Below are 17,394 nucleotides of genomic sequence, written 5' to 3' on the forward strand. Positions count from 1 at the left end.
AGAGCAGCGTTTTCTGAGTATGTACTATATACCAAGTAAGCCACAGAGCACGGTTTACAGAAAGCATTCCAATAACCCAGGGAGTGCAATCCAGCCTAACCCAGGGCTGTGGCCAAGCTAAGGACAGGTACCAAGGGAACCCAGAGGGAGGCAACAGCCTGGCCTAGGGTGCTGAAGGCAACACTTCCCACACGGACGGACGGCACATGACCTCCTCCTGGAGAGACGGCAGTTAACTGGGCAGTGAAGGCAGAGAAACACTGCGCAGAAGCAGCACCGGGAAAGGCACAGCAGACACGCCCTGTTCATGCTATGCAGGCCGCACCGTACAGGCAGAGCAACATGGCTACTGTGGTGCCAGACAAAGGTGGTGGCAGCAGCGGAACAACAAGGCAGAAGGAAGCTAGCTAAGAGCAAGAAGGATGAGAACCTGTCCGTCAGCCAGTCTGGCAGACAAGGTGCCGTAGGAAGAACAAGTGAAGGTGTCATCAAAGAAAAGTGAAGGCTTCCAGCTACTCAGGCCAGCGGCAGGTTTATGTGTAGAAAAGGTGAAGAAAGTAGTAGCAAAGCCTGACTTAGAGACAGACAAGACGTACAGACTGGGATGAGAATAAGCAAGACTAGAATAACAGGAGGATTTTATATCTTGGGTGACTACTGGTAAGTAATGAACGCCACCAGGAGCTGAAAGGTACAAGAGAGGACCCTCGCTAGGACAATTAAAAGAAGTTTTCAAAGTCAACTCTTTGGGCCTCACTTTCCTCAGCTAGCAAATACTGTCTCAGCAATAAATGTGTGTTCTGCTGTTGTCCCGCCCAGTTCTAAAGTTCTATGAGTCTATGATTTGCCAATCCCAGCATTCCAACTGGAACACTGGTACGGGCATCAGTAAATGTGCAAACGCATAAAGGAGTATCAAATCATGGTTTGCAGAGAGGCATGTAATTGGAATGACTGGTTGACAGATCCAACCTTGCTATTTTTCTTTTTAAAAGTGAGATACAATTGTTCTTTTAAAGGAAAGGAGTATATTGGGGAGTTCTCTGGTGGTCTAGCAGTTAGGATTCGGCACTTTCCCTGCTGTGGCCCGGGTTCAGCCCCTGGTCGGGGAACTGAGATCCTGCAAGCCACCCAGCGCAGCCAAACGAAAAAAAATAACAACAGAGAATATTGACAGTAACTACAATTTAAACCACTTAATGAGTAATGCTGCTTTTTATGCTTTTAAAAACAGAAACCAACAACAATATTATAAAGAAAGTCAAGAATTCACTTATGGAATGTCTTTATCCAACGCAACCAAACAGCTTTGGCAAAGGGCTAGTAACTCCCTTCTCTAAGCTGTCCTGAGCATCAACTAGGGGTGTACCTGCACTGACAGGTCACCCCCTTCAGTAATCTCTAAAGAGGGGGCTAAGCTCTCAGCAGGAACTTGTAGACAGTGTTTCCCTTGCTGGGCTACTTTCACCACAGTGGAATAACAGCCAAGCACCTCTAGAGAAAAAAATTAGCTTGTCGCAAACTATTAAATAGTTAACGATCTCACTGAATTTTAAAATAAATATATAGGGACTTCCCTGGTGGCACAGTGGTTAAGAATCCGCCTGCCAATGCAGAGGACAGGGGTTCGAGCCCTGGTCTGGGAAGATCCCACATGCCATGGAGCAACTAAGCCCATGCACCACAACCACTGAGCCTGCGTTCTAGAGCCCGCAAACCACAACTACGGAGCCCATGCACCTAGAGCCCGTGCTCCACAACAAAGAGAAGCCACCGCAATGAGAAGTCCGTGCACCGCAATGAGGAGTAGCCCCCGCTCGCCGCAACTAGAGAAAGCCCGCGTGCGGCAACCAAGACCCAATGGAGCCAAAAATAAATACAATTTAAAAATAAATAAAATTAATATAATATTACTACTGTATTTTAAACATAAGTACTAATTAGCTTTTGTAGAACATTCTTGAGGAAAATAAAAATCAATATTCCCATTTCATAGATGAGGCAGCTAAAAATAATTAAAATTCTAAATCACTAAATGCAATGTGGTGTCCTGAATTCAATCCAGGAACAGAAATAGGTAATTTGTGGAAAAATCAGTGAAACCCAAATAAAGCCTGTAGTTAACAATATTGTACCAATTTTAATTCCTTAGTTTTGACAAATATACAAAGGTTAAGGGAGACGTCAACATTAGGGAAAGTTGGTTGAAGGGGCTATGAGAACTCTCTATACTAACTTGGAAACTTTTCTGTAAGTCTAAAATTACTCCAAAATAAAAAGGTTGTTAAAAAAATCCTGGGTCATCGGAAGTTAAATTCCTTAACTTCTCATTCAGTTTCAAGATGTAACTAATAATGTACTCAAATCAAGAGAAAAATGTTCTCTGTGTTCTATGAATGAGAAAAAGTTAATTTCCACAGGAGGTGTGATAGATAATTCAATGCCACAAATATTACTGGAGTTACTCTAAGATAACCTAGAAACTAACATTGATTTGAACTGTTAAAAAAAAAAGTCTCGTAGGCTCATGAAATACAAATTATTCAATTTCAGCTCATTCTGGTTATATGGTCTCTAAAATAAAGTCACCTTGTGTCTCCATCTGTATTCAGAAAGCCTATAGAGTCAAAAAAAGTCCAATAGAGAGTCATACAATGCAGAGAAGCACCCCACACTAGCACCAAATAGATATTCAATTAGTAATCAAGCCAGGAAAAAAGGCCTCAAGTTAATAAACATATTCCAAGTAAATGAAATACAAGTAAAGGTGAAAATATGAATATGAATGATTAATGAAAATCAAGCAACTGTCTATAAGAAACCCACTTCAAATAAAAGTATATAGGTAGGTAAAAAGGAAAAGAAGAACATATACCATGCAAATACCAATTAAAAGAAAGCTGGAATGGCTATGCTAGTATCAGACAAAGCAGTCTTCAGAGCCAAGAAAACTACCAGGGACAAGAGGAACATAAATGAAAAATAGGGTCAAGTCACCAAGAAGACACAACAAACATAAATGTATATGCACCAAACATGAGATCTTCAAAGTACATGAAGCAAAAACTAAACAAACTGTAAGGAGAAATGAAGACATCCACAATTTTAGCCAGACTTCAACACTCCTCTCTCAGCAATGGACAGAACTAGTAAACAAAAAATCATCAAGAATATAGAATTAATGTATAACTGATCACTCTGCTGTACACCTGAAATTAACACAACATTGTAAATCAACTATACACCAATACAAATTTTTAAAATTTTTAAAATATAGCATTAAACAAAAAAATCTAGCTGACATTTGAGAGGTCACTCCACTCAATAATAGCAGAATAGGGACTTCCCTGATGGTGCAGTGGTTAAGAATCCACCTTCCAATTCAGGGTACACAGGTTCGAGCCCTGGTCCAGGAAGATCACACATGCCGTAGAGAAACTAAGCCCATGTGCCACAACTACTAAGCCTGCAAGCTGCAACTGTTGAGCCCGCGTGTCACAATTACTGAAGCCCGTGCTCCGCAACGAGAGAAGCCACCACAATGAGACGTCTGCGCGCCACAACGAAGAGTAGCCCCCACTCACCGTGACCACGGAAAGCCCACGTGCAGCAATGAAGACCCAATGTAGACAAAAATAAATAAATAAATAATTTAAAATAATAATAGCAGAATATACATGTTTTAAGTGCATAAGTAATACCAAGATAGACCATAAAAACCTTAAAATTCTTCAAATAATTAAAATCATAAAAGCATGTTCTCTGGCCATACTGGAATTAGACTAGAACACAGAAACATGATAACAGGAAATGCAAGAACATACTTTTAAATAACCCGTGAAACAGAAAGATTCAAGGGAAATTAGAAAATGTTTTCAACTGAATGAAAATGAAAGTACAACATACCAAAATTTATGGGATGAAGCTAAATTATGGCTAAGAGGAAAATTTATAGCATGTGTATATATACATATATATATGTATACACACACACACACATATATATATAAAGATATGTATATTGAGAATATGTATATTAGGAAAGAAAAATAGCTTCAAATCAATAATCTAAACTTCTACTTTAAGGAATTAGAAAAGAAAAATCAAAATAAACCCAAAGAAAGAAATAAGGCAAAGAATAAAATATAAAATTAAAATTAAAAAAAAAATTTTTTTTTAATAATGAAATCAGGGCTTCCCAGGTGGCGCAGTGGTTGAGAGTCCACCTGCTGATGCAGGGGACACGGGTTCGTGCCCCGGTCTGGGAGGATCCCACATGCCGCGGAGCAGCCAGGCCTGTGAGCCATGGTTGCTGAGCCTGCGCATCCGGAGCCTGTGCTCCGCAGCGGGAGAGGCCACAACGGTGAGAGGCCCGCGTACCGCAAAAAAAAAAAGAAATCAAAAAAGAAACATAATAGAAAAAAATCAACAAAACTAAAAGTTGGTTCTTTAAAAAGATTATAAACTTGAGGAACTTCTACAAGACTGGCAGAAAAGAGAGAAGACAAATTGCCAATATCAGGAATCAAAGAGAGGACACAGACCTCCACAGACATTAAAAGGATAAAAGGAACACTACCGACAATTCTGCACACATAAACTCAGCAACTAAGTTGAAATGGACCAATTCTTTGAAAAGCACAAACTACTAAAATAGAAGGGAACGATTCTTAATTTGCTTTATGAGACCAGCATTATACTAACACCAAAGCCAGGCAAGGACAATATAAGGAAACTACTTACGTATATCTTATAAAAAATAGATACAACAAAGCACAACAAAATATTAGTAAAGTGAATCCAGCAATTAATTTAAAACGAGTAATATACCACACTCAAGCAGGGTTTATTCCAGGAATGCAAAGCTGGCTCAATATCCAATAATCAAAAATGTGATCTACCACATTAACAGACTAAAAAAGAAAAAACACACGGTTATATCAATAGATTCAAAAACCACTTGGCAAATTTTAACACCTATTGAGAAAATTCTCAGCAAACTAGAAATAGAAACTTCCTCAACATAATAATGGGCATCTACAAAAAAACTACAATAGACATCACACTTTATTGTGAAAGACTGAATGCTTACCCCCTAAAGTCAGAAACAAGGAAATTGTACTAAAAGCCCTATCCAGTGCAATAAAGAAAGAAAAAGAAATAAAAGGCATACAGAATAGGAAACAAAAAAATTCACTATTCACAGACACAATTACCTACACAGAAAACCTAAACAAATCCACAAAAAAACTCTCAGAATACATGATTTTAGCAAGATCAACAGACAGAAGTTGAACACAAAAATTAATCACATCTTTATATACCAGCAATGAATAAAAAGAAACTGAAATTCTTAAAAACACCATTTACAAAAGTTGAAAAAAAAATGAAATAATTTATGAATCTAAAAGACATGTACAGGATATGTATGCTGAAAACTATGAAACACTGATGAAAGAAATCAAAGATGTGCTATACATAAATTCTATCTCAATTTAAAAAAGAATCAAAGATAATCAAATAAATAGAAACACACACAATGTTCACAGACTGGAAGATTCAACACTGTTAACATGTCAATTCTCCATCAAACTGATCTACAGATCTAAGGCTACTCCTATCAAAGCCCAGCAGAATTATTTGTAGACCTAGACAAGCTGATTCTAAAATACATGGAAAAGCAAAATGACTAAATAGCAAAAACAATTTTTTTTAAGTTGGAGGAATCACCTTGTTAATTTTTTAAGGCTCACAGTAATTAAGACAATGTGACATAGGCAATGGGATAAACCCACAGATCAAAGGAACAGAATACAGTCCAGAAATAACCCACACAAATAAGGTTAACTGATTTCTGACACAAGTGAAAAGTCAATTCTATGGACAAAGGGCATCCTTTCAACAAATGGGTTTGGAACAAACCTGACAACTATATGGGGGGAGAAAAAAAAGAACCCCTACCCAAATCTGATACCTTATACAAAATTAACTCAAAATAAATAATAGATCTAAATGTACAACTATGGCATTTTTAGAATATAGGAATAAAATCTTTATGAGGTTTTATAAAAGAAAGAGTTCTTAGACGTGATACCAAAAAGTATGACCCAAAAAAATAACTAGGAAGCCGAACTTCATCAAAATTTAATTTTTTTTCTTTGCAAAAAAAACAAACAAACCCAAAAAACAGTTAATAAAGTATAAAAACTAGCTACAGGGACTTCCCTAGTGGCCCAGTGGTTGGGACTCTCTGCTCCCAATGCAGGGGGCCTGGATTCTATCCCTGGTCGGGGAACTAGATCCCACATGCATGCCGCAACTAAGACCTGGTGCAGCCAAATAAATAATACATATTAAAAAAAAAAAAAAAAAGACTAGCTACAGACTGAAAGGAAATGTTTGCAAATCACAAATCTGACATAGGACTCATAACCAGAATTATAAAGAACTCTCAAAACTCAAAACTAAGAAAATAAAACAACTCAATTAAAAATAAGCAAAGTCCTAAAATAAATAAATAAAAAATAAGCAAAGTCTTAAACACTTCACCCAAGAGTATACAAGAATGGCAAATAAACAAGTGAAAAGTGTTCAATAACAGTAGTCACTAGGGAGGGACTTCCCTGGTGGTGCAGTGGTTAAGAATCCACCTGCCAATGCAGGGGACATGGTTCGATCCCTGGTCCAGGAAAATCCCACATGCTGCGGAGCAACTAAGCCCATGCGCCACAACTTCTTAGCCTGCACTCTAGAGCACGAGAGCCATAACTACTGAGCCTGCGCACCTAGAGCCTGCGCTCCGCAACGAGAAGCCACCGCAATGAGAAGCTCACTCACCACAACAAAGAGCAGCCCCCGCTTGCCGCAACTAGAGAAAGCCCGCGCAAAGCAATGAAGACCCAACGCAGCCAAAAATTAATTTTTTAAAAATAATTGGCACTAGGGAAATGTAAATTAAAACCACAACACCACTACACATCTATTTATTAATGGTTAAAATAATATCTACTGACAATAACAAGTGCTACTACGGATGCAGAGCAACTGAACTCTCATCATTGCTGGTGGGAAGTCGAAATGGTGCAGCCACTCTGAAAAACAGTCTGGCAGTTTCTTACAATGTTACCACATGACCCTGCTCCCACTCCTTGGTATCTACCCTAGAGAAATGAAAATTTACTGTCACACAAAAACCTGTACACATATGTTTTACAGCAGCTCTATTTATTATCATCAAAAACTAACAGAAGCCCAATGTCCACCAATAGGAGAATGGATAACTGTGGTACATCCATACAACAGAATACTACTTGACAGTAAAAAGGAACAAACTACTCATACCTGCAACAACCTGGATGAATCTCAAAGTGACTAAGCTTAGTGAAAGGAACCAGCCTCAGGAAGTTACATACTAGGGACTTCCCTGGTGGTCCAGTGGTTAAGACTTCGGGTGGGGGTTGATCCCTGGTCGGGGACCTAAGATCCCACATGACTTGCGGCCAAAAAACCAAAACATAAAACAGAAGCAATACTGTAACAAATTCAATAAAGACTTTAAAAATGGTCCACATCAAAAAAAAAAAAACTTAAAAAAAAAGTTACATACTGTATGATTCCATTTATATGACCTCCCCAGAAGACAAAAGCACAGTAAGTGGCTGTCCAGAGTTTAGGGGTGGGGGAAGAGTGTGACTGCACAGGAACAGCAGGAGGGAGCCTTTCTGGGTAATGAAATTGCTCTGTATCCTGACAGTGGTACATGAATCCACGTGTGTTAAAGTCCAAACAACTGCACATCAAAAAATATAAATTCGGGAGAGTTCCCTGGTGGCCTAGTGGTTAGGATTCCAGGCTTTCACTACTGTGGCCCAGGTTCAATCCCTGGTCAGGGAACTGAGATCCCACATGCCACAAGCCCAATATATATACATACAAAATATATTTTACTACACGTTAATTTTTTTGATTAGCGTACAGTAAAACCCCTTAGAAAACCTCTCTGGCAGTATCTACTAGAGTCAAACCACATGTATACCTAGCAAATCCACTTAGGGCATATGCTCAACAAAAAGGAACACTCTTATCCACCAAAAACATGTACAGGAATGTGCATATCAGCTTGATTCATATCAGCCATAAAATAAAATAAGCCAAACGTCCATCAACATCAGAATGGATAAATTGTGGAATATTCACGCAACGGAAAACTGCATGCCACGGAAGAGAATGACGACTTGCTACATCAACAACACGGATGCATCTCAAATATAATGTTCAGCCAAACAGCACCAGCACAGAGTACCTTTAAGTGAAATTCAAAAACAGGCAAAACACGTGAGAAAGTGGTAGGGATGACGAGGAAGAGAACAAGGGCACATTCTAGCATACTGGGAATATTCTTTATCTATATTCTGTATGTTGAAATATTGGTCCCATGTGTGTACACATACATAGAATATTGTATCACAGAGATGCTCTCTGCAGCTTTACCCACTGTCAAACTTAGCTAAATCACATAAGGTTCTAGATCTTTACTTCCTCAGGTCACTAAGGCAAATGTGCACTAGATAGTAATGACTAAACTTCATTTCATCACGGCAGCTATTTCTACAACACAGGGAAGGCCTCTAAGTGCATCCCAGTATACCCCAAGATATATAATCATACCATCTGACCACAGGATACACTGTATGGTGGCCTTTAAACATTAATAACATTATCTCCTTCTTGCCACCTTTTCAGCAATGAAAGAGGATTTACGTTATTACAAATGCTCCCTATACTACATGTTTCTCTGACTTTAAAACTGTAATATCACTGTTCGAAATGTACTTTGATCCCTACCCCAAACAGTTTCCTTTTATAAACCTCTAACAGCGTTACAAAAATAGCCCTAAATTCCCATTTGAGCTCTCCAAAAGTGTAAATTTTATGTAATTTGATATCCCAACAGCTAATAACACGGATCAATTTCCACAATACAAAAATTTTGGTAAATAATATGTGTATGACTTAATTTTGCACACCGATTCAACTACAGAATTCTGATGGTATAGATATTTTTATTGTGTGTAAATTCCTAAATGTTTAACTGTTAAAGAGTGGGAAAAGCCAAAATCAGTTTTATTTGAAAAAGCAAAATTATTGGTAATATCAGGTTGTAAAAGTATCATTCACCTTTTTGTCCATAAGTAATATTCATTGTAGAAAAGTCTTAAAGCTTGAGGCATGTGCCAAAAGGAAAAAAGAAAGCCATCAGAACTTCCACCACAAAATATTTTGATGTGTATACCCTATCAGACCTTCCTATGCAAATATATATACACACAGACACTTTACAAAAATGGCCATGCCATGCCGCCTGCAGGATTCAGTTTTCTTTTTCTTTTTTTTGGCCATGCCATGCGGCTTGCAGGATTTAGTTCCCGGACCAGAGATTGAACCTGGGCCCTCAGCAGTGAAAGCGTGGATTCCTAACCACTGGACCCCCAGTAAATTCCCACAAACACTGTTTTCTATTTTGTAAGCTTTTCTCTTTCTTAATACATCATGAACACTATGCAAATTACATTTTAAAACAGAAATGCAAAAAAGTAAGATATTTTCATGATATCCTTCACCTACCAAGTTTTTACTCAGGGCTAACCCTGTATTGTCACATTAGAGCAGACCAGCGCACTAGGCTGTTAAGAGCGGGACTTGTCCAAGACGCATGTCATCATTTTTACATCATCATTTCACAAGTGGGAACGCTTCATCAGTAACACCCTGCAGCAGAGCCCCATAAAGCAAGCCAGGCCAGCCTCCTGAAAACAGCCATCAAGCACATGCACAGCACTGAGTGCCACTAGGCACTGTGTAAGCACCTTCCAGCCTCCACGTGTTTAATTCTTCCAACAACCCTAGGAGCCGGAAGCCACACCACCTAGAAAACACCGCCTGTGAGGCTCTGCCTGAGGGCACAGAACCTAACAAGTTTGTGTCCCCTGAACTTTGTACACCAGAGTTTTGTTGTGGGCCAAGGACTCTATAAGCTAAGTTATGTTTTCCTACTTATCCTACAGCCCTCATTTCTTTGTAGAAGCCACCTACATGCAAAAATGCCCTCTTTGCCTCAGAAGCCGCCTCTGATGAAGGTGGTCCTGGGTCTAACGCTCAGTGCTGTCCCCAGCACACTGGGCAGTGGGCCTAAGACCCCTCCTGAGAATCAAGACAGTCCTTACACTCTTACTTCTCTTAGACACCTTCTGCCCCGCTGACCCAATATGAAATGGAAACATGCACCCCAAGAATCATAAGCCTCTCTGGGAAATGCAGGGCCAGTACCCATTCACCATTACTTGTTGACAAACGCTGTCTTGGGTGCCTGTTCTGCCCTAGATAAGGTGTCCCAAAAAGCTCACCATCTGTAGGGAAACAATTCAGAGGTTTCAGAATTACATGAAGAATGTTTGTGATTGGCATCACCCTGTTACCATAAAGAGTATCTTTGATGCACTATTATTAAAACACTTGTGAAGAAATTTTAAAACTAAAGACATAGCTTTAAAACTTTAAAATATAGTAAAAGAGAATGTTTTTAAAGGTTCAGGTCACAACTCAACAGTACATAAGTAAAATAATATTAATAATTCATTAATAAAATACAACCAGCATTTTATTAATGAAATTGAACGAAAAAGAAAAGATCAAAAAGTATCAGAGTATTGTTTTGTAAAACCTGCTGTGTGAGTGTGTGTGTGGTATATTTTATTGCTGATAGTGGGTCATGGTCAAAACTCTGGATTCATGAGTTTAATAGAAAACAGTCTTGTCAAACAAAAATAATACTAGCTGTATGGTTGTGTGAGTTCAAAAGTGTGATTAGAATAATAACTGAGGGCTTCCCTGGTGGCGCAGTGGTTGAGAATCCGCCTGCCAATGCAGGGGACACGGGTTCGAGCCCTGGTCCGGGAAGATCTCACATGCCATGGAGCAACTCAACCCGTGCACCACAACTACTGAGCCTGCACTCTGGAGCCCGTGAGCCACAACTACTGAGCCTGTGCTCTAGAGCCCATGAGCCACAACTACTGAGCCCGTGTGCCGCAACTACTGAAGCCGCGCACCTAGAGCCCGTGCTCCACAACGAGAGAAGCCACCGCAGTGAGAAGCCCGCGCGCTGCAACGAAGAGTAGCCCCCGCTCTCAGCAACTAGAGAAAGCCCGCACACGGAAACGAAGACCCAACACAGCCAAAAATAAATAAATAAAAGGAATTATGAAAAAAAATTAGAAAAAAGAATAACTGAACGGTTATTTTAGCCAAATATTGCAAAGTAATGGAGAATTATTAAACCTGAAATAATGGTATGAAAGGCTAGCATAAGAATTTTTACTAAATCAATAAAAATGGGTGTATTTTACACCCAACTACAGCCAATATTATAAACACTTTTGTAAAGCATTTGTTTGGGCAGACCTCCCAGCCTCCCCTCCCCAGCAGCAACAAACACTGCCCTTAATTTACACTCCATCGATGCAAATGCATAAGCCTCACCCTGGATCCCAAGAACTACACCTGTTTCACTCTCCAGTGTACTGGAAAATGGCAACCTCCAGGGCCAGAACCCAGCACCCAAAACAAATCTGACAACATAATCTAAAGGAAGCTCCAACTGCAGAGAACACTGTGTATTCGTATAATAGTATAAGCATCAGAGAGCCATGCCATATGCAATGATTTCTTATCTGCTCTCACTACATATCGTTTCCAACACAACATTTAGAATCCCGCATAAAACAATTTCTGTCTCGGAATTTGGTACACAAATAAATACTCCTGATGAGGCTTTTGTTGTTACTGTTGCAAATGTCTTTAAAACAACTTAATTTAACAGTCCTAACAACATAACTTTTGAAAAAACCCATTATCTTTCAGGAGACAACTGAATGAGTGGAAATGACTGCCAACTGCATACCCACGTACCAGTACCGTGTCTTGTAAACTGTTGTGACCAAGAGCGGAATAAAAGTGGCAACAATCCACAACTGGCAGAGGCAGTGTGTGCTACCTGCCTTCAAAAGCAAACAGAAAAAATTACTACTCAAATTCCTTAAGTTCAAACCCTAAATATATACCTGGGTAACCGGACCACCAATTACCTCTAGAAACTTTTTAAAAGCAGAGGTGAAAAGCCAGGGCCGCCACCTCCGAAGACTGTCAGGTATCTTTCAAATGACCGTTTTGGAGAAGAACAAGAAAACTTCTAGGAGGCACTTCCCGATATTCATTCGCCAGGCGTGGAGGAGGTGGGCACAGCGAGGGAAGCCCCGCTCGTCACCTGACTCACAATTATTCTGGAATTGCACCCGAGTAACCTCAAGGACGACCTCGGCGCGGGGCGACACAGCACCAGCCCGGATCCGTGACAGCGCCGTGCAGGTGGGCAGGCGGCGCCGCGCTCCCGGGAGATGCGGCACCTGGCGCGCTGCAGCCTGGCCCGAGGCTCGGGGCGCGGGTCGGCGGCGCCTCCCACCCCGGCCCGCGGTCCCCGCCGGCCCCGCAGGAGGCTGTCAGGGCGCCACCCGCCCGTGGCCCCCGCCCCCGCCCCACCGCCGCTTACCTCGAAGTAGCCTCCGGGGGCGGCGCCGCCCGCGCCCGCGCCGAGGGGCCCGTTGGCCGCCGCCGCGCCGCCCGGGGCTGCCAGGCCCGTGGCCTGGGAGCCGCGCAGCGCCGCCGCCGGGCCGGCCTTGCCGCCGCCCGCGCCGCCGTTGCCACCGCCCGAGCCGCCGCCGCCACCCCGCTTGTTCTTCCGGCGCTTGGCCCCGCGCTTGGCGTCGGCCGGGCTCATGGCGGGCGGGCTGGCGGGCGGGGAGGGCGCGGAGCGGGCGCGGGGCCGCGGGCGGCGGCGGAGGGCGGGGAAGGCGGGGAGGCTGAGGCAGCGGCGGGGCGCTCCGGCCGGCCGCGGGCGGGGGGCGCTGCGCGGGGTCGCCTCCGGGCGGGGAGGGCCGGGCGGGTGGGAATTGCGGGGCGGCCGCTGGGCGGGAGCAACGGCGAGTCCACCGGGCCCGGCGCCGCCGCTGACCAGAGTTAGAGTCCAATATGGCGGACACAAGGGGAAAGGGATCCCAGTTTACGTCGGGGGAGGGGGAAGGAGCGGCGGGGAGGGGGAGGGGTGTGGGCGCCCTCCCCCCCCGCCTTACTCCGCCCTCCCGAGCGCCGCTCCCCCTCTGCCGCGCCCTCCCCTCCCGCCGTTAACTTGCGCCGGCACGCAGGCACGCCGGGAGCTGGAGTCCGCGCGCCCGCTCTGCTGCTGGGGGCGTCCGGCGCGGGGACCACGATTCCCGTCAGGACGCGCGCGACCGAGCGCCCGGACGCCGCGAGGGGCTGCGGCAGGGGAGCTGGATGCGGCGGTGACGTCACCCCGCGCTCCCGCCGCTCGGCCCCACCCGAGCCGCGCGGCCTTCTGGGACCTGTAGTTGGGCGGAGTGGTCTGGCCAGCTCAGGGCCGCGTCGCCCGCGGTGGATGAACTACAAGGCTGGCGGCGAGGAGTTCCGCCTCTTTGACAGCCTCCCAGACGCCCCAGCGCCCCGCGTCCCCGCCACCGGGTCTGCAGGCCGGTCCTGTCCCTGGGATGCGCCGGGCGGGCAGCTTCGGCTCTGGCCCGCCAGGAAAGGCCCGGTGACCTTGGCCCTGATCTGGGTTCGAATCCGCCTCCTCCACTTGCTGGCTCTGTGATCTTGGGCCGGGCCCCTCGCCCGTGTCCAGGTGACTCATTGGGACGAGAATGACCCTCCTCGTGGGTTAGGCTGTTCCGGAGGGCGCCTGGAAAGCGCTGGCCCGGGCCGCCGTCGGGTCGGGGACCGCCCTGGGCGCTGGGGCTGCCGCGAACCGGCAGACCTTGCCGTTAGCTTAGAACCCCTGGCCCGGAGGCACCCTTCTGAGCTCGCCCTCTCCCTGAGGTCCCGTGCAGCCGTCGCCCGGCCTCCCGGTGCCTTGCGACCCTGCACGGTCCCAGGGTGGTCCAGCCATGTCTCACGACCTCGCAATCACCCCACCGCAGAGGCCACGAACCCCGTCAGACCCTCCCGGGCCTCCCAGTGGGGCCGCTCCGTCTGGACCCTCCTCCTCCCCGGGCCCCTTGCCCATCATCAGCAAGCCCCAGGTACAGTTTTGCCCTTAGACCCGGACCACAGGAGTCCCTCGCCTGGGTCCCACCCATCGCAAACACCGAGACACAAAAAACATGTATGTGTTCCCCTCTTTGGTTCCATGGCTGGTTACGGGACCGAGATGCAGAGAAACTTGGTGCTAGGATGTGTAGTACGAGGGCCTCCATTTGCACTGTTTCCTGGGCCCCGCACCGTTAGCTCTGGGCCTGCCAGGTGCCACTGCCTGGCCGTTACCCTTGCCCCAGCTGCAGCCGCGGCCTTCTAATCTCCTGACCCATTCTTCGTTCCACAACCGGAATGAGTCAATGTGATCAAATTAATCCTCTCTTTAAAGCCTTTCAGAGATTCCATGTTATGTAGGCAGAATAAGACCCCTCACCCCTCCTGGAGTGTCTTGAATGACCCTGCTGCTGAAGGTAGAGTTTGAGAAGGTGGGTGGGGTGCCTGCCTTAGCACCCCACTGGGTGGGCAGTGTTTTGGGCTGCCCCCTTCCCCATACAGGCTGCGTCAGACACTCCCCACTCGCACAGCCCCTGTGACTTCGCCTGTCAGAGCACATTGCACTGGATTGGGGTTCTTGGTGCTCACCAGTATCCCCAGAGAAGTCAAGTCTTGGGCCGGGGGGAGCATGGGAGTGTCTGCATCCTGCGCCTCTGAACCCCAGCTCCTGCCAGGCAAGGGCTGGGCACACATCAATCCAGTATTTGCTGGATGAATGAATGACATAATAATGACCATTTGTCAAGCAATTATGCACCAGCCACTCTGCCTCCTGCTATATCATCTCATCTAATCCACACAACCGTTCTCGAGATAGGCACCATTAGCCCTATATTATGGATGAGAAACTAAAGTTCAAAGATGGTGAGGGATTTGCCCAAAGTCACCCAGATAGTCAGAGGCAGGGCCCAGATTCCAATTCAGATGTGGCTCAGGTGTGACTTTTGTGTTCCAGCAGAGCACAGGGTGATACAGTGAAGAGTCCTTCTGGCGCCTGGGGACAGGAGCAGCCTCTCTGAGGAGGTGAGCTGAACCAGAGCCAATCACCGTCAGAGCAAAGAACTTTGAGCAGTGCGAGACTCAAGCAGGGGGAAGCTCAGCATGTCCCAGGAACCAACAAAAGCAAGGTTGGGTTTTATTCTAAGTACAGCTGAGAGCCATGCAGCGTTTTGAGCAGGGACTGTCATGGCAGGATGTATGTTTCTGAGAAAACTCTGGCTGTTATGTTGAGAATGGATGTCAGGGTAGCAAGATTGGAGGCTGGCGCAGCAGGTGGAGGGGGTGCTCCTGGCGGACAGAAGTTACGAAGCAAAGGCATAAAGCAGCGGTTCTCAACCTTTGTTTTTCATTATCTCCCCCCTAAGGAAAAATTAAGATACTAAGGAGAAAATACTAAGGAATAAGATTTTGTCTGGTAGAGTTGAGCTTTGGGAGGGCCACAAACCACTGTAATATCTACGATTTGTTTCTCCTCTTAAGAATCAGTTTTCACCCCCTTGAGAACCAATAGGAGATATATATATATACACACACATATATACATACATATATATACACACACATATATACATACATATATATACACACATATACATACATATATACACACACATATATACATACATATATACACATACATACACATACATATATACACACATACATATATTTATACACACATATACATACATATATATATACACACATATATAAATGTATAAATATATATATATATATATATATTTAAAATAAGGAATTGGCTCACACAGTGATGGAGGCTGACAAGTCCCAAGACCTTCAGTCAGCAAGCTGGAAGCCCAGGAGACCCAATCGTGTAGTCCAAGTCCAAGTTCAAACGCCTGAGAGCCAGGAGGGCCAATGGAGTTGTTCTAGTCCAAAACCCAGCAGGTTTGAGACCCAAGAAGAGCTGATGTTTCAGTCTGAGTCCAAACGGTAGGGGAAAAAATGACCCAGCTCGGAGGCACTCAGGCAACAGGAGCTGGCTTTTTGTTCTATCCAGGCCTTCAGCTGATGGTATGAGTCCCACCCACAGGTTTGTTTTTGTTTTTGTTTTTTTTAATTTATTTACTTTTGGCTGTGTTGGGTCTTTGTTGCTGCGCGTGGGCTTTCTCTAGTTGCAGCGAGTGGAGGCTACTCTTCCTTGTGGTGGATTCTCTTGTTGCAGAGCACAGGCTCCAGGCGTGGCCTTCAGTAGTTGCAGCACGTGGGCTCAGTAGTTGCAGCACACGGGCTTTGTTGCTCCTCAGCATGTGGGATCTTCCTGGACTAGGGCTTGAACCCGTGTCCCCTGCACTGGCAGGCAGATTCTTAACCACTGCGCCACCAGGGAAGTCCCCACAGTTTTTTTCTGTTGTTGCTGTTTTTTGTGGGGTTTTTTGGCTGCCTGGCATGTGGGATCTTAGCTCCCCAACCAGGGTTTGAACCCATGCCCCCTGCATTGGAAGCATGGCATCTTAACCTCTGGACCACCAGGGAAGTCCCCCACCCACATTGAGAAGGGCAATCTGCTTTACTCAGTCTACCAATGCAAATGTTAATCTCATCGAGAAACACTCTCAACAGACACATCCAGAATTATGTTTAACCAAATGTCTGGGCACCCTAAGGCCCAGTCAAGTTGACCTAAACTAACCATCACAAGGGAGAATGCAGGACATAGGGCCAGAAAGGTCTATGTATACTGTTAAAAATAAAAGCAGCTCAGTCTGGCAGGAGCACAAGTGGTCACGGACTTGTGGGCAGTGACCTTGGAGAGGATTTAGGCATGGAGATGGCCACTCAAAGCACCCTCATGCTCTGGAAGGCTCTTAGAACCACTTACAGGAAAAGGCGGCATGTGTTGGATATTTTTATAAAAGTCAAGTTTTATTACTTTCATGTGCAGTAAATATTAACCAAGATATGAATATGTACTAGTAACACAAAACAATTTTATAAGAAAAATTAGATATGTTCATTATCTCACAATTTATAACCAGGGAGCATTACATAATAATGAATCATTACCTAGAAAGCCTTTTCTAATTTCTGGCTTTATTAAGTCTGCAGAAAGAACAGTTGAGCACCTTTGCTCAAGCCATTTCCTTGCCCCAGGCAGAACTACGGCAGCAGGCTTCCACCCCCAAGCAGAGCACAGGGAATTCTCTGTAGAAACTATACAATGCAAGAGCAGCAATGGGCATATTAATGTTTGGGGATCCCAAAGAATCAGGCAGTCCT

General features: G+C 44.8%; 1 protein-coding gene across 9 annotated transcripts in view; it reads right to left on the reverse strand.

Annotated features, from left to right (window-relative positions):
• FAM193A (family with sequence similarity 193 member A) overlaps positions 1 to 13,206 on the reverse strand; it is a 172,858-nt gene extending 159,652 nt beyond the window's left edge. For 4 of the 9 annotated variants that reach the window (XM_049709222.1, XM_049709217.1, XM_049709219.1 and 1 more), the window contains exon 1: positions 12,605 to 13,194. In XM_049709222.1, coding sequence (XP_049565179.1) covers positions 12,605 to 12,832 — 228 coding nt within the window. In that variant the 5' untranslated portion in view covers positions 12,833 to 13,194. Of the gene's footprint in view, positions 1 to 12,143; positions 12,481 to 12,604 lie in introns of those variants that run through there. The other 5 variants (XM_049709218.1, XM_004265174.4, XR_007477063.1 and 2 more) reach the window with 4 other exon arrangements.
• Positions 13,207 to 17,394: the final 4,188 nt, after the last annotated feature.

Source organism: Orcinus orca, chromosome 4 (genome assembly GCF_937001465.1).
Source record: "Orcinus orca chromosome 4, mOrcOrc1.1, whole genome shotgun sequence".
NCBI lineage: Eukaryota > Metazoa > Chordata > Mammalia > Artiodactyla > Delphinidae > Orcinus > Orcinus orca.